This window comes from Lithobates pipiens, unplaced genomic scaffold, assembly GCF_037356315.1.
Source record: "Lithobates pipiens isolate NorthernLeopardFrog02 unplaced genomic scaffold, aLitPip1_a1.2 Scaffold_18, whole genome shotgun sequence".
Lineage (NCBI taxonomy): Eukaryota > Metazoa > Chordata > Amphibia > Anura > Ranidae > Lithobates > Lithobates pipiens.
In genome coordinates this window covers 119,364,278-119,382,812 of record NW_027507758.1, presented here as the reverse complement: position 1 = coordinate 119,382,812, position 18,535 = coordinate 119,364,278, and the positions used below count along the sequence as shown (strand labels likewise).

General features: G+C 42.3%; 1 protein-coding gene across 1 annotated transcript in view; it reads left to right on the top strand.

Moving 5' to 3' along the window:
• Positions 1-18,535, top strand: part of FANCL (FA complementation group L) — a 188,751-nt gene that overhangs the window by 91,200 nt on the left and 79,016 nt on the right. The window contains exon 7 of the mRNA XM_077486052.1: positions 484-552. Within this exon, the coding sequence (XP_077342178.1) occupies positions 484-552 (69 nt within the window). The remainder of the gene's footprint in view (positions 1-483; positions 553-18,535) is intronic.

The window sequence follows — 18,535 nt, the reverse complement described above, 5'->3', positions numbered from 1 at the left end:
ATGTTGATCTATGGTTCCTAGGTCATTATATTTCTATACTACCACTGCCTAGAGCAGACGTCCCCAGATTTTGTCAGTTGGGGAGTGGCATTCAGACATCTTAAGTGGTCATAAGCATGAAAATATAACTATATCTCAGAGAGATATTAATATAATATATTAATATAATATTTGCTTCCTATGTTTATTGCTGTGAAAAACCGTACATACCTATTAAATATTCCAAAATTCCACCGTGTAGTACCTCCTCGGTTAACCATATCAAAGTAGGTGGTGTCTGAGCAAGATCACTTCTTCCAGAGCTTTTGGCTCTTTGCGCAAATTAGGGAGACAAATGCTGTCTAAACTAAACTTAACGGAGATAAATTAGGTGTAAGTTTTCCTAGCCACCTCTATTTGTATTAGTATTGAATTAATATGAAATGCACTTCATTCTGCCTTGTTCTCTTGTGTAATGTGTACAACTTCTGCCATTTGTTTCAGTATCCATACAAAGCTCCAGACTGCTGTATTGACTTACCGGTACCGTTTTCAGTCTCATGGACACCCCAGGTAAAAATCCTTCTGCACTTGTATATGTATTTACATCTTCCTTTTTTTGTTTTGGCTTGGTTGTTGCTGGAAACTGTTTCAAGGTCTGCAGCAGGACTTCTATTTATTGCTGGCCAACATTTTGTAGTACCTAGATATTTGTCATTGGGCTTTGCAAGAAGGAGTTCCCTTGGTCCAAGAAATTAGAGTAAAACTATGAAATATATTGATGCTTTAAAAGCTGTTAATTTCCTGAAAACTTTAATGCTTTCAATCGTGTATATCAATTCAACTCTATTGTGCTTACCCTATAAGGCAGCCCAGTGAGCAGCAGTGGTTTCCAGATTGCAGTAACCCTTAGCCATTACCAAGATTGCTACTTGGCATAGTAAAGGCAAAGGGTTACAATTTGATATGGATTCGTTTAGGTAACTGTACTGGTTCTTTACCCCACTGAACATGCTTTGTAAGTGTTCCCAGTATCTGAACCATTCAGATCATTAAAGGAATCCTATTATGAAATAATTAGCTAACCTGTCATTGCTGATTACCTTCCTAAAATGTGAATATAACAATACTCCTGCAGGAGCTGTTGGAAAGGTTGGATCTCCTACCATTCCAGTAATGACCTGCCCCGCAACTGGACGTGACCGTACACAGACACACCAGTGGCAAAAAGTGAGCTTATGGTGTGGGATAAGCTTTGTTCATTTTTCATTTTAGTGTGTTTTTGCCTCAGTCCAAAGCATTTAGGCCTCATGCACACAGGGCATTAGAAAAAACGAAGTGCAAAGCCGCTACCAATGTCAGGAAAAAGAGTCTGTAAAAACATGCTTTTAGTAGCTTTTTGCTTTGGCGTTAATGCACACCTAGCCATGCTAGCTTTTAGCAGCGTTTCTCTGCCTCTATTCAAAATCACTGGTTTCCTATGAGAGCCCATTGATTTGAATAGAAATTGCACCATGAGTCAGATCATGATGCCACCAGACCACCAGGGATGCCCACCACCGGTACTGCTTCCCGGCTTGAGAGCTCAGGCTACAAAACACCTGAGCTCTTCCCTTCTCTACACTGCTCTGCCAATCGTGGGGGAAGAGCAATTACAAGTCAGCAGGGCAGGGACTCGAGTGCAATCTACTTGTCACCTGCCCACAGTCGAGAGGTATATCTCAACTGATTACTGATCCCCACCAAAGGGTGTCCTAGGACAGTACAAGATCATGTGCAGAAACACAGGGCCTGCGCATTCAGTGTAGTTCCTAGATTTTCCTTGAAACAGAACAGTTGAAAGGATGATTGTTACTGGCAGGATCACTAAGTACAAATAAAGGAAAACCAAACCTGCAGAGAAATGGCATTAGGCAGACCATGACTATTGCAGGGTAAGCTACGATACAACCATTTTTAAAATTTTGTATACACCTTAAAGAACGGACCTTGGTATGTTTGGTAACCCTACCCTAAAAAGGGCCCGCAGAGGGCAAAGGACCCATCACCAGTATTGCCTGTACTCCCTGCAGCTGATCTTTTCCCCATTAGTGACCTAAGATGCCTTGTTCCGCATTGGGGGTTATTTACGAAGCTGCAGAGTGCAAAATCTGGTGCAACTCTCATCCCAATCAGCTTCCAGGTTTATTTGTCAAAGTTTCATTGAACAAGAAGCTGATTGGCTACCATGCACAGCTTCACTCGATTCTAATACCATGTACACACGACCAGACTTTTCCAAAAAGTATTTTATTTATTCAAACAAACAGTAATTACAAAAGCCAACAGAGGCAAAAGAAAAGTGACACGAGTACATAAACCAAAATGATTGTTCAGTCTCCTATGAGTACAATTAATGAAACAATGCGTATACATAGCAATAAGCTCACCTCCTAGTAATGAGCGGTATGGACTCGAGAAACAGATTGTCGCACAGATGGTGTGGAAGCTCTGTATGAGGCCTCGAGTATTCGTTCTACATTGCCTGTTAGGGAGATAAAGTGTTTTGTAGACAGCGGAGATGGCTACGTTGAAGGCTCGTGTGACAAGCTCGGCATGTGAAACGGAGCATAAATAAGTTGGCAAGGTGCATAGGGGGGGGGAAATAGTAAGAAGACAGATCAGTTGGGAAGGGGGGGGGAGGGGGGGCAAGAAGAGGGGGGGGGGGGGAGGAGAAGAATAAAAAAAAAAAAAAAAAAAAAATATAGAATAGAACAAATGGGCAAAAAAAAAATATAGAGGGGGGAGGGGTACTAGGGGGGAGGGTGGGGATTGTTCGTCTCTGACTCCCTTGCAGGTGTGCCTATCCAATAGATTCTTATGTTCTGTATTCGTAAGGGATTACAAATCTGATCCAAACATTTGGCGTTCTGTGAAAAAGGGGTGGGTGCACAAAGAAGGATATCAATATCTTGTAAATGTGACTGATGAGGTCGAATAACTCATTATTCGTTGGGTTGTCTATTCTATCCTGGGTGGCCTAGTAGATCTAGGTGTCGGGATTACCTAGGGTGTTAAAAGTTGTCGTTGCTTGAAAGGATAACCAATCCGCCCATTGTTTGCTAAATTTGGCAGGTGTATCGTGGGCAGTGTGAATAAGTTTTTCCATGTCTGCAATTCTCTGAATCCTGGCGAACCATTCTCTGATTGACGGTGTGGACAAGGATTTCCAGTGCGGGGGTATACATTGCTTTGCCGCGTTGATTAAATGCATTGTGAGAGACTTATGATACCGTTTATGAGAAAGCGGCGAGAGGTGGAGAAGAAATTGTGCTGGCGTGAATGGGATATCAAGATCGGTGATATTGGAGATAGTTTGATGAACCGTTTTCCAAAACGTCTGAAGGGCTGGACACTCCCACCATATATGAAGTAGGGTGCCTTTGGACTGATGGCAACGCCAGCAAGCAGTAGAAACCTCTGGGTTAAATTTATTAAGAATAACCGGAGTGCGATACCATCTGGACTGGATTTTGTATCCATTTTCCTGTGCATACACATTTCTCGTGCCTTTGTGGATGTTTAGGAAAATCTTCTCCCAGTTCTCTTCTGAGATCGGGGTCGCTAAGTCTTTTTCCCACTGCTTGCAGGCTTCGCCATCGTTAGCTTTTAAGTTGTCATATAAGAGATTGTGGGTTAGAGAGATAAGATGGGTTTGGGGCGATTTTTGCATACAAAGCCTTTCAAAAGAGGTCAGTGGTCTGGAATATTGTGCATCTTTGTCAGTGGATTTAAGGTATTGTGTCATAAGGAGATAGTCCCATGGAGGAATGGGTGGACGCTCAACTGTTAAGGATAATTGCTGAGCTGAAAGGAGTTTGCCTCGACGGTACAATTGGTGTGCTCTGGGGTATTTTTCCGGCCAGTGTTTAGTCAAGTACCGTTCGTGCATGCCCGGGGGAAAGTCAGGGTTCAGTTTCAATGGAGTCATTGGGCCCGGAGTCGAGGATATGGATGTTTTTCGACATATTTGGTGAAAATATTGCAAGGTCGGGCCAATCAATGGGTGTACCAGTATATCTCTTGGGACGTGTTTCAGGGGTATCCAAGGGAGGGTGTTCAGATGTAAGTCAGTAAAAGAAGCCTCTAGATTTATCCAGTCTTTTCGAGCCGAGTGCAGGTTCCAATCAAGAATTCTTGTGAGATGTACTGCTATATTATAGTTAGAGAGATTAGGAAGGCCTATGCCTCCGAGATGTTTTGGACGAGTAAGCGTGAGAAATTTTGTTCTAGGTGAACGACCACCCCAGAGAAATTTAGAGCAGATACTGTTGTATGTGCGGAAGTATGAGGGGGGAATCTTTATAGGGATAGTTTGCAAGACATATAATAATCTAGGTAACGCATTCATTTTTAGAACAGCGGCCCTACCAAACCAAGAAATTGTGGACTTATTCCATGATTGAAGGTCAGATTCCAGTTTGGACAGAAGAGGGAGGTGATTTTTGGCATATAAGTCTGTGAGTTGTGTGGGAAGTTGAATCCCTAGATAAGTGATCGATTCCTTTTTCCAAATGAAGGGGAAATTACTCTTGCATTGATCTACAAGATGTTGTGGGAGGGATATGTTAAGGGCAAAAGATTTTGAAAAGTTTATTTTGAGATTGGACAAGTCTTGGAACTCTTGAAACGTTTGTAAAAGGTTCGGGAGAGAGATGATTGGGTTCGTAAGGAAAAGTAAGATGTCATCTGCGAAAGCAGCGTATTTATATTCCCTGGTGGGTGCTTGGATGCCCTGGATGTTAGTATTGAGTGTTAGTTGTCTAAGAAGAGGCTCAAGCGTGAGAATGAAAAGAATGGGGGATAAGGGGCACCCCTGTCTCGTTCCATTACCGATGTGGAAGGCATTCAACAGGGTACGGTTGACTCTTACCTTAGCTGTTGGGTTCGTGTATAGGGAGAGAATCATTTCTGATATACGTGGTCCGAGTCCTATTGCTGCTAGTACTGCTCCCATATAATCCCACGCTACCCTGTCGAATGCCTTCTCTGCATCTAGCGAAAGGAAAAAGCTCTTCTGTTTGGTCCGGGAAATAAGTTGGTGTATATTAATGGCTTTAAGGGTATTATCCCTGGCCTCTCTACCAGGGACAAAGCCTACTTGGTCATAGGATATGAGAGAGGGGAGGTAGGGCAGCAATCGATTGGCTAATATTTTGGAGAATATTTTTAAATCAACATTTAAGAGCGAAATCGGGCGGTAGTTACATGGGAGGGTGGGGTCTTTACCTTCTTTGGGAATGACTACAACGTGGGCTTCTAGCATGCCTTGCGTGAAAGGACTAGAGGGGGAGATGGAGTTGAATGCTCGTAAAAATGGGGTTTTTAAGATTTCTGAGAAGGTTTTATAATAAGTGGTAGGGAGGCCGTCCGGGCCTGGGCTTTTGCCTGCTTTTGATTGTTTTAGGGCGTCATTCCATTCTTGCTCCGTGATCGGCGAGTCAAGATTGGTGGCCACCTCAGCAGAGATTTTATCCGGGGCAAAGAGTTCCAGGAACGCTTTGATAGCGGAATCTCGTTGAGGATCTGGATGCTTGTTGGGTTCAGAGCCTTTTAAGTTATACAGCGAGGAGTAGTATCTTTCAAATTCTGTAGCTATGTCCCTATTATGGGTCAATTGGGTACCTGCAGGGGAGTGTAAGTGGTGGATTGTGTTGTGGGCTCTTTTTTTGCGTAATGCTTGCGCGAGGAGATGGCTGCTTTTGTTGCCAAATTCATAAAAGAGTTTTTGAGATAGTGCATAATTTTTCTTAATGGAACTGTTCAGCTCATCTCGTATGAGCTGGCGTGTTTCGGTCAGTTCTAGAAGGGTTGTTTGAGCTAGAGAACTCTTATGGGTGGATTCCAGTTTGGCTAATTTTTTAAACAAGGCCGCAAGTTTGGCTTTTTTTTCTTTTTTGATGGAGGCCGACAGGGAGATCATTTTGCCTCTAATCACACATTTGTGTGCTTCCCATTGGGTAAGTTTGGATGTGTCAGGAGTGTCATTGTCCGCAAAGTAATTCGTGAGACATTCTCGAATCTGTTGTTCAAATACCGGGTTTGTAAGAATAGTTGGGTCGAGTCTCCATATGTATGAGTGTTCTAGCGTCTCTGGAAATGTAAGTGTCATAGTGACGGGATGATGGTCAGAAAAGGTCATCTGATCAATGGTAGCTGTCGACAGATATGCTAAGTCTTGTTGGGTGACGAAAAGGTAGTCTAATCGTGAGTATTTGTTGTGGGGAGTAGAGAAGTATGTGAAGTCTTTTACAGTAGGGTTAATGGTTCGCCAGGAGTCATGGAGCAGTAATTCCCATAGACATTTCTTAATTTGTTTGATTGCCCTATAAGGTATGTGGGAGTTGCCAGAGGATGTGTCTAGCAAGGGGTCAAGAGGGACGTTTAGGTCTCCCCCAAAAATCAGGATTCCTGCTTGAAAGGAAAGCAATTTACTGGAAACATCACGGAAGAAGGGAACTTGGCTCGAATTTGGGCTGTATACATTTGCTAGGGTAATCGGTCTATTTCCAATGTGACCTTTAAGGAAAAGAAACCTGCCTTGCTCATCAATCAATTTATCGGAAATCTGCACCGGGGTTCGTTTGGAAAGGAGGATTGAGACTCCTTTAGATTTAGAAATGGGGGAGGTTGCATGAAAAACGTGTGGGTAGAGATTGTTAGTTAATTTAGGAATGTTTCTGGAACTGAAGTGAGTTTCTTGTATGAAGACCACGTCAGCTTTTTTGCAACGTAATAGTGAGAACAATTGCGAGCGTTTTTCAGGCGTATTCAGCCCATTGGCGTTAAGTGTCAGCACTTTCAGAGATTGGTGTATTGTCTTATTCATCTGAGGCGCCATGTCCGTGGGGAGGGTGACAAACTATTTCTAAGGGGCTGGGTCAGGGGGAGTCAGAGACGAACAACAAAACAAAAAAAAAAAAAAAAAAAAAAAATAAAAAATAAAAAAAAAAAAAATAAATAAATAAATAAATAAATAAAAAAAAGAAGGGGGGGGGGGAGAAGGGGGGGGGGGGGGTAAGAGAATGAGATGAAGAAGTAGAGTAAGAGAGGTAAAGGAGTGTTCAGGGGGAGTGGGAATGGGAAGGGGGGCTTCCCAGGTAAGGGAAGTTTGGGAGAAAACGGAAGTGGGGGTTAGCCTGCAACCCCACTATATATTACTGGGGTACCGATAAGGGCAGCGGTTCCCACAGAAACCGCTTCTTGGGAGAGTGGTAGGAAACGCCTCACAAGGTGGGTGAGTTCCTCGCTCCTGTGAGGTCAAGGTGCTTATGGCTTGGGGTAAAATACCGGTCTGAAATAGTATTCAGCCCAGAGCAGTGCTCAAGGCTAGATTTGGGAAAATTAAGTTTCGAGGGTACAGTCATGGTGAGAGATGAGGTGGATAGCGTGAGAATATGGGGGGAGTATAGAGAGGATCTATTGCCGGATGGGGCAATCGCTTAGACAGATACATGTGATTATGGTATGGTGGTGCAACGGATCCATCATTCATATGGATCTACCAGGATCCCAATGAAGGGGGTCAGAAGGTTTAAACGGTAACTGACAGAAGGATACGACCAGACTTTTCAACAGACTAGGTCCGACAGTCTTCCCGACGGACTTTCAGCGAAGTTCCAGCGGACTTTCTGAATGAATGGAATTGGACACACACAATCACACCAAGTCCGATGGATTCAAACGTGATGACGTACGACCGGGCTAGAATATGGAAGTTCATATCCAGTAGCCAATAGCTATTAAAAAAGGAAAGCTGCGCTAGAAATCATATGGTGTAAAATGATATCATTATCATCATAACATAATTCTTCCACCCTGTGTGCAAAATATTGATATAACCATAAATAATACAAATAGAAAGGACATAAATTAATTAAAAACGTGAACAGTCCAAAAAAAATGGGAGAAAGATGAGAAGATAAGGCTTCAGTCCGTTTAGGTGACTCCGTACAAAACACCCTCAACGTATGTAGCAAGTGCACCCAGAGAAAGGAATTCCTCCACCACTAGATTCAGTGAGGCTTACCAGCTGACAAGATCTCTTTTTAGGGAGATCATACGTGCTCGCAAACAAAACCATCAATCCGGTCCAATAGCTGCCCTAGTGTCTGTTTTTGTCCATCGGACTAGCATACACACGAATGGATTTCTCGGTCCGGCGGGAAAATTGAAAACCTGTTCTATTTCGAAAGTCCGCCGGATTTTTGGCAAGCAAAGGTTCGATGGAGCTCGCACACAATCGAATTGTCCGACTGACTCGTTCTGTCGGACCTTTGCTGTCAAAAAGTCCGGTCGTGTGTACGTGGCATTAGGGGACCAGCTTTAGGCTGGGCTCATTTTTTTCTTCTTCAAAATTGTAGGTCTTTTTTTTTTATTTGTTTAGCAAAAAATAAACGCAGAGGTGATCAAATATGAGTCAAAAGAAAGCTCTATTTGTGGGAACAAAATGATAAAAATTCTGTTTGGGTACAGTGCAGCATGACCACGCAATTGTCATTTAAACAGTGATGGCTCAGAAAGCTGAAAATTGGCTTGGGCAGGAAGGGGGGTGTAAGTGCCCGGTATTGAAGTAGTTAAAAACGATATCCTGCTTTTTATTATAATAATAGAACTCTAATGTGCAACTTTCCTCTTTTTTTTTTTTTTAATGAACAGCACGCTGTCTTTGTTCTACATTACACTGCAAAATCTATTTTGACTTTTTTGTTTTTGCTAAAGCAAACTCTTCATTGGCACCGTAAAATATCAATCTTACAGATTACGATCACATTCGTATTTTAAAATGTAAAAAAAAAAAAAAAAAAGAAGAAAGCTAGAGACCTGGCGTGATTGATTTTATTTTTCCCTATTCTGTTTATGTCCACTCTTTTTATGTGCATCATGGTTTTGTTAATGCTGCTGGACTCCAGACCTTGGAGGATCTCTCTCCCTCCCTAAAGTAAAAAAAATAATAGATGCTGCTTCTGGCATCCATATTAAAAATGGGTAATTTTCCTTATGGCCCCTGTCTTCCTGCTGGGTTGATAATGTTTTGATGTATTTTCCTTTTGCTCTGATGAGAGGTCTGCTGCTGGTGCAGTGACATTTTCATTTGGATGAATAATTATAACTTGCACAATGTCAAGCTGAAGATGGTAGGGTTTTGTGCGTCATGACAAGTCTACTAGCCAGTGCAGGTGTCTCACAGCATGATCAGGAACAGCTAGTGTACTCTGGCTCAGAGGAGACATTTAGAGTGGTAAGAAATCAGCACCAGGGGCGATTTCTCCTACCGCTGTTTCTGTTCCCGTGCTAGTCAAATAAATGCAAAGTGCTTCTCAATGACAAGTTTTAAAGCATTCATTTATTGGAGTTGTAGATTTTATTTTAATTAACGGGATAATTTGTTATTCATTAAATGTTTAGCAGCTTTGTCACTGTAGGAGTATTAGTGGCCCCCTCAAGAATAATTGCCCACGCATTCTGGCCATGCATCACCGTGATGCATATGTGGACTGAAAATGACTAATGGGCCCGCGCAACCCGAGATGCCCTAAAGTATGAAGGCCTGAAAAGAGGATTGTTGTAAATGACACTATCCTTTTGCCATCATTAGCGGCAAACAGAACTAGCTATGATTATTCATTGAAATGGATGTGTCAAAAGATGGCTTTGCTTAAAGGAGTGTCATTTAGGCTTTTTTATAATTTTGCCGTAGAAAGGAAAAAAAGAAAATTTTCCTTTTTGTGTATCAGAATATATAAATGTGCATCCTTATACATTCAGGTATACTTGAGTAGGAATTCTTCATTTTACACTTGCAATGGAGAAATAGGCCAGGAAACCTAAAATATTTACATAGCATGGGAAAGTATTTTTTAATTGCAAAGAAAATAGTTATTTTTATTTATTTTAAGTATTGATTTTTTTTTTTTTTAACGGTACCAAAGGATAGCTGTGCTTTTAGATCGGTTATCCTTTGTGTCCATCATCTGTGGCAAAGCCTCTTTTCCTAATGTCTCCCAGGCCAGGAATGAACTGAATAAGCAATTCAGAGATTGTTCAGGGCACAATAAAGATCTTGGAGGTGAGGAAATGGGTTGGGGTTAGACCTGGCTGTGTTCTAATGGCAAACTGTTTTAGCTTGCTTAAGGTATCGTATTTATCGGCGTATAACACACACCTTCAATTTAAGTGTGAAGTTTCGGGAAAAAAAAACGTTAAAACAAATAAAATAAACCACTTTGAAGCAAAATAAGGGTCCGTGCACATCATTGCAGCCTGATTAGTGCCCATCTGCAGCCTCAATGCAGCCTGATCTGTGCCCATCTGCAGCCTGATCTGTGCCCATCTGCAGCCTCAGTGCAGCCTGATCTGTGCCCATCTGCAGCCTCAGTGCAGCCTGATCTGTGCCCATCTGCAGCCTCAGTGCACCCTGCTATGCGCCCATCTGCAGCCTTAATGCAGCCTGCTATGCACCCATCTGCAGCCTTAATGCAGCCTGATATGCGCCCATCTGCAGCCTGACCATCTTTCATGCAGGACATCGCTGAACCGGTATCTCCTGTTTACTCGGCTGTCAGTCGGGCAGTCACATACACAGTCCCGCCACCGCTATCGGCATTGGACCAGCTCCTGTGATAGACAGAACACTGGTCCAATGCCGGTGGTGGAGGCGGGACTGTGTGTGTGACGTGAGAGCCGATTATACAGGAGATGCCGGCTCGGTATATTCTGGCTGCACTCGTTCCCCTCCGAGGTACACTATCGGTGTATAACAAGCACCTGTGATTGCTCCCTATTTTCAGGGGGAAAAAGTGTGTGTTATACGCCAATAAATACGGTAATTAGATTTTAATAATTGATGATCACAGTAACCTTTTTACCTATGTTAGCACAGCTGAAACATATTATTCTGTTCAAAGAGCAGGCAAGTTTTATTTTATTTGGGTTGCAAGGTACTAACATTTTTACATTTTAAATTAAAATTGTGCTTTTCTCAATGAATGTAGGCTTTAACCACTTGACCACTGGGCACTTAAACACCCTTAATAACCAGACCAATTTTCAGCTTTCGGTGCTCTCACATTTTGAATGACAATTACTCAGTCATGCAACACTGGACCTATATGAAATTTTTGTCCTTTTTTTCACACAAATGGAGCTTTCTTTTGGTGGTATTTAATCACCGCTGGGTTTTTTATTTTTTGTGCTATAAAAGAAAAAATACAGAAAATTCTGTAAAAAAATGAATTTTTCTTTGTTTCTGTTATAAAATTTAGCAGATTAGTAATTTTTTCTTCATAAATTTTGGCCAAAATTTATACTACTACATATCTTTGGTAAAAATAAGTACAAATTGGTGGATATTATTTGGTCTTTGTGAAAGTTATAGAGTCCACAAGCTATGGCGCCAATATCTGAAAATTGATCACACCTGAAGTACTGACGGCCTATTTGAATTCTTGAGACCCTAACATGCCAGAAAAGTACAAATACCCCCCAAATGACCCCTTTTTGGAAAGAAGACATTCCAAGGTATTTAGTAAGAAAGCATGATGAGTTTTTTGAAGTTGTAATTTTTTCCCACAATTCTTTGCAAAATCAAGATTTTTTTTTACTTTTTTTTTTTTTCACAAAATTGTCATATTATCAGTTTATTTCTCACACAGCATATGCATACCACAAATTACACCCCCAAACACATTCTGCTATTACTCCCGAGTACGGCGATACCACATGTGTGAGACTTTTACACAGTGTGGCCACATACAGAGGCCCAACATGCATGGAGCACCATCAGGCGTTCTGGAGCACCCAGGACAATTCTGACATTTCTCTCCTACATGTAAAAATCATCATTTATTTGCTAGAAAATTACATAGAATCCCAAAACATTATATATGTTTTTTTACCAAACACCCTGGAGAATACAATGGTGGTCATTGCAACTTTTTATCTCGCACGGTATTTGCGCAGCAATTTTTCGAATGCTTTTTTTTGGAAAAAAAACAGTTTTGTGCTTAAAAAAAAAAACACAGTAAAGTTAGCCCAATTTTTGCATAATGTGAAAGATGAAGTTACACCGAGTAAATCGATACCTAACATGTCACTCTTCAAAATTGCACAGGCTCGTGGAATGGCACCAAACGTCGCTACTTAAAAATCCCCATAGGCGACAATTTAATTATTTTTTACTGGTTAAATGTTTAGAGTTACAGAGGAGGTCTAGGGCTAGAATTATTGCTCTCGCTCTAACGTTCGCAGCGATACCTCACATGTGTGGTTTGAGCACCGTTTTCATATGTGGGCGGGACTTACGTATGCGTTCGCTTCTGCATGCGAGCACATGGGGACAGGGGCGCTTTAAAAAAAATGTTATTGTTCATTTTACTTTATTTATTTTAGTTTGACATTTTTTTTCCCAAAAATTAATTTTTTGATCACTTTTATTCCTATTACAAGGATTGTAAACATCCCTTGTAATAGGAATATGGCATGACAGGTCCTCTTTACAGTGAGATATGGGGTCAATAAGACCCCACATCTCACCTCTAAGCTGGGAAGCCTGGAAAAAAAAAAAAAAAAGATTCTGGATTTGATCGTATTGGCGAGTCGGTAGAAGCACCGGAGGGCAGCGGGAGGGGGGGGGGGGTGTCTATGGCTGGGTATTGCAGGGTATCACCGACTATGGCTGGGTATCTCAGAGTATGGCGTTGCAGAGCATTGCAGGATATTGGAGGGTGTTGCAGAGCATTGCAGTGTTGCACGGTATTGGCGGGTGTTGCAGAGCATTGCAGAGTGTTGCAGGGTATTGGTGGGTGTTGCAGAGCATTGCAGAGTGTTGCAGGGTATTGGCGGGTGTTGCAGAGCATTGCAGAGTGTTGCAGGGTATTGGTGGGTGTTGCAGGGTATTGGTGGGTGTTGCAGGGTATTGGTGGGTGTTGCAGGGTATTGGTGGGTGTTGCAGAGCGTTGCAGAGTGTTGCAGAGCGTTGCAGAGTGTTGCAGAGCGTTGCAGAGTGTTGCAGAGCGTTGCAGAGTGTTGCAGAGCGTTGCAGAGTGTTGCAGAGCGTTGCAGAGTGTTGCAGAGTGTTGCAGAGTGTTGCAGAGCGTTGCAGAGTGTTGCAGAGCGTTGCAGAGTGTTGCAGAGCGTTGGCGGGTGTTGCAGAGCGTTGGCGGGTGTTGCAGAGCGTTGGCGGGTGTTGCAGAGCGTTGGCGGGTATTGCAGAGTATTGCAGAGTATTTGCAGGGAATTGAGGGGTTAATTTTCGGTGAGCAGCGATGTGGGCACTGCAGATGCAGCCCACATCGCTGCTGACACCGATCTCTTCCCCCCTCCGCTGTTCCGATCGGTACAGAGAGGGGGAGGGAGGAACCGGCGTCATAACATGACGCCGGTTTGTTTACAAGTGATCACTCCGTCATTTGACGGAGCGATCACGTGGTAAACGGCCGCTATGAGCGGCCGTTTACCGTGATGCGCCGGGTCCTGTGGACCCGGCGGTCACGGATGCTCTCGAGTGCGCGCCCCAGGGGGCGCGCGAGAGCGGAATTCTGGGAGGACGTCATATGACGGCCTCCCAGAGATAAGAAACCGCCCTGTAGCCGTCATTTGGCTATAGGGCGGTTGTTAAGTGGTTAAATCATTCTGTTTATTTACTTGCATTATTCGAGTCATACAACCAAGTTGCATCGCCAAAACTTTATTCCCATAGACATTCATTTGTGTCTATCCTTTTATGAGAGTTACAGATGCCACACAGCACAGCCTGGTCTGGCAAGGCAGGAGACTTGGCTTTTCTCTGTTGCAGTTAAAGTGGTGTTCCATCAAATAAAAAAAATTGCCTTAAAATTTTATATTTTTTTACTCGCCTCTAAATGGCTGTTGCTAGGGGGTCCCTTGTAGTCTGCCTCCTTCAGTGCCTGGGCTCTTGACGTCACTTCCCGTTTGGTGCAGGAAGGGCTCAGCTCTGCTCCCCCCCTCTTGTCAATCATCTGAGACGCGTCACAGGTCCCAAATGATTGCACAGCCAATCACGAAGGGGGGGGGGGGAGACAAGTGGGGCTTTGATCCCCCACAACGCTGGACCATGGGACAGGTAAGTGTCCGATTATTAAAAGTCAGCAGCTGCAGTATTTGTAGCTGCTGACTTTTAATTATTATTTTTTTTTATATAATGGGAACACCACTTTAAATAACACTTACAAGCCTTCCCCAGCTGGTGACTGCACAGTGAGAGGAGAAGCAGCATACTTATCTCGTCTATCACTTTTCTTCTATCAACATGTTGCCAGTTAGCTCTACTGATTGGGTCCTTGTTTTGCTTCTCCCTCTCCCAGTCTGAGTGCTGTTGTTCAGGGACTGCAAGAGGCTGATGACAAATCAAGTGTGTTTACATGCACTTCTTGCATTTAAAAATAAAAATTTTGATTGTTGAAGACAAAGCTTTATTTATTTGTGTCTTTTCCACCAATGAATAGTGTGACTCTATTGAACAAGTCTGTCTATATTGTGACCTGAGATCAGACAATCAAATCATATATTTTTGGGGCCGCTTGTACTGAAATCCGGGTGATTTCAAAAGGATTCATAGAATTTTTTTCCTGTAAATTTTATGTGCAGACCACTTAAACTAGAGTATTCCCCTTTTATGCTGTGTTTTTCTGAGCCAGTTGCAAACAGATTCTCTCTATGTACCTGTAATATATTCAAATGAACAGAATGAAAGTGATTATAAGCAAATTTATGCCAGTGGTAAAGAAAAGGTAAAGAAAGAAAAGCAACTTTGCAGACATATGAAAATTACACTATTAATTTTAAGTGTCCTCAAGCACACGCGATCACATTCTAGGAATATGTGGAAATTATTTTAAAAAAATGGAAATACTGGTACTTAGGATGAGGGCTTTTATGATGGTTAAGTGACTAACATTATCATATCCTTTCAGGTATTAAGTTTTAAGAAAAAAAGCAGCAGCCTACTTCAAAGTAATAACTGTTGCATGTTTTACATAGGCATTGGCTCATATTTTCTCTCAAGTGCTTCTGCTATAAATGCAGGTCTGATGCACTAAGAAAATCACATTTTTCATTTTACAGTTATTTTACTGTATTTATTCAATAAGATTGCATAGCTAACCCAGGTTGTGGGATGACATTTAAAAGTGGTTCTAAAGTCTACACATTTTTTACCTTAATGCTAGGAATGCATTCAGTGTCAGCATCCCAACTCACCCCCCTTTACTTATGAGTCCTCATTCGATCCAGCACTGTGCACGTCTACAGCTCTTCTCTCCCCTCACTTCCGTGTTTCGCTGGCTTTGCTGAAACATGTGAAGCCATTGGTTCCCAGTGCTGTCAATCAAAGCAAGTGACGGGGGGTGGGCCGAGTCCCGTTCGGGTGCGAGCACGCAGGAGTGTCCCCGTGGGAAGCAACTTCCCATGGGGGCACTGGACAGAAGGGAGGGACCAAGTGCACCGGCGGGTGACCCAAAAAGAGGAGGTATGCGCCGGAGCTGTGCAATTCCATTGCACAGAGCAGGTAAGTATAGACATGTTATTTGAGAAAAAATAAAAATGTACCTTTACAATCACTTGAAAGTGGTTGTAAACCGTTACAGACCACTTTGACCTACTGGTAATGCTAGATTAAGGCTTACCTGTAGGTCCAAAAAATATCTCCTAAACCTACATGGTTTAGGAGATATTTGCAAAAAGACAGGCACCGCTGTCTACAGCGCATGATTTACTTCCTCTTTAAGCAAATTTGACAATCATTGGAGAACATACCCAAAAATACTCACTTGTAGTAACTGTAATATTGAAAGGAGTATGATTGCATTGATAAACACAATTTGTATTATGACGTCGGTATATTTTAAGGTGGAAAACTTGCTCTGCCTATCAATTTAGTCTCCCTCTATCTGTACAGTGCCTTGAAAAAGTATTCATACCCCTTGAAATTTTCCACATTTTGTCACGTTGCAACCAAAAGGGTAAATTTATTTTATTGGGATTTTATGTGATAGACAAATACAAAGTGGCACATAACTGTGAAGTGAAAGGAAAATGATAAATAGTTTTCATTTTTTTTTTACATATAAATATCTGAAAAGTGTGGCGTGCATTTGTATTCAGTCCCCCTGAGTCAATACTTTGTAGAACCACCTTACGCTACAATTACAGCTGCAAGTCTTTTTTGGGTATGTCTCTACCAGCTTTGTTGCACATCTAGAGAGTGACGTTTTTGCCCATTCTTCTTTGCAAAATAGCTCAAGCTAAAGCTCTGTCAGATTGCTATTGTTGCTCTGGCTGCATGTTTATGGTCAATGTCCTGCTAGAAGATGAACCTCCGCCCCAGTCTAAAATGACCCTGTATTTGGCTCCATCCATCCTCCCATCAACTCTGGCCAGCTTTCTTGTCGCTGCTGAAGAAAAGCATCTCTAAAACATGATGCTGCCACCACCATGTTTCTTGGTGGGGATGGTGTGTTTAGGGTGATGTGCAGTGTTAGTTTTTCACCACACATAGCGTTTTGCTTTTAGGCCAAAAAGTAAAAAATGTGGTCTTATCTGATCAGAGCACCTTCTTCCACATGTTTGCTGTGTCCACCACATGGGTTCTTGCAAACTGTAAACAGGACTTCTTATGGATTTCTTTCAAAAATGGCTTTCTTCTTGCCACTCTTCCATAAAGGCCAGATTTGTGGAGTGCATGACTAATAGTTGTCCTGTGGACAGATTCTCCCACCTGAGCTGTGGATCTCTGCAGCTCCTCCAGAGTTACAAAGGGCCTCTTGGCTGCTTCTCTGATTAATGCTCTCCTTGCCCGGTCTGTCAGCTTAGGGGGACGGCCATGTCTTGGTAGGTTTGCAGTTGTGCCATACTCTTTCCATTTTCAGATTATGGATTGAACGGTGCTCTGTGAGATGTTCAAAGTGTGGGATTTTTTTTTTTATAATCTAACCCTGCTTTACAATTTTACACAACTTTATCCCTGACCTGTCTTGTGTGTTCCTTGGCCTTAATGATGCTGTTTTTTCACTAAGGTTCTCTAACAAACCTCTGAGGGCTTCACAGAACACCTGTATTTATACTGAGATGGAATTACACACATGTGGACTCCATTTACTAATTAGGTGACTTCTGAAGGCAATTGGTTTCACTAAATTTTAGTTAGGGCTTTCAGAGTAAAGGTGGCGGAATATAAATGTACACCACACCTTTCAGATATTTATTTGTAAAAAATTTGGAAAACCATTTATCATTTTCCTTCCACTTCACAATTATGTGCAACTTTGTTTAGGCTATCACATTAATTCCCAGTAAAAATACATTTACGTTTTTGGTTGTAACATGACAAAATGTGGAAAATTTCCAAGGGGTATGAATACTTTTTCAAGGCACTATATATCACTATTGCAGGGCAAGGAGATGTAGTTAAGCAATATTTTCCAAAGTTTGTTTACTTGTGTATTGCCATCATAAGCTTTAAAGTGCCTTCTTGTAGTATTGATTATTACCACATATCACACCTACATCCACTGCTAGAATACTACCTTGTCCACATTGTCCAGTGGAACACTTGGAAGTCTTTAGGCCCCTTTCACACATGCGGACGATATGTCCGTATTTCATCCATCCGTTTGCGGATGAAATACGGACATACATTCATCCCTATGGGATAGCGGGTGTCTGCGGATGAGCATCCGCAGACACCCGATTTCGTCCGCCTCCGCAACAGTCCGATTCTGCAGACGGAGGAAAATCCTATTTTTCTATCCGTCTGCAGAGCGGATCGGACGAACACGGACAGACCGTCCGTGCTCATCCGATCCCCATAGAGGAGAGCGGAGAGCTGACAGGGCGGTCCCTGCACAGTGTGCGGAGACCGCCCTGTCCGCAGCTGGCTCAGCGAGGACAACGGAGCGATCCCCGCTGAGCGAGCGGATCTTCACGGGGCGGATCATTACTGATCCGCCCCGTGTGAAAGAGGCCTTACTGTTCTCTATTTGGTATCTTCAGATAGAAAATATATATTGTCCCACAAGGCAGAGTGCAACAGTGTCCCACCTACAGTAAAGTCAAGTACCGCCAGGGATACAGATTCCACTGTTAAGGACAAAGTCAAAGTGATGGCTTAAGAACAAAAAGGAAGAATGCCTATGCAAGAATGAACACCAAAAACTGAGCATGTCCAATACTTGACTATATTTGGTTATTGCATACAGTATAATGATATTACAATAATCATAATTGATACAAAAAATAATCTAAAAATTGCTATATGGAAAATTTCTATATAGAAATCACTGGTATAAGAAAGAAAAATCGGCGTATGGGCTTCAATAAAAATTCACATTCCACAAGAACAACCCAGGCTAGAATGTGGATCTTACTCCTTCCCAGTGGCTATATGCATGGTGTCCACAAAGAAAAAAAAAGGGGGGAGAGAGAAAACAACAAAAAACAAACACAAGGAAAAAATAAACTGTCAGAAGCAGAGTGCTGCAAAAGAGACCACTTGAAAGGG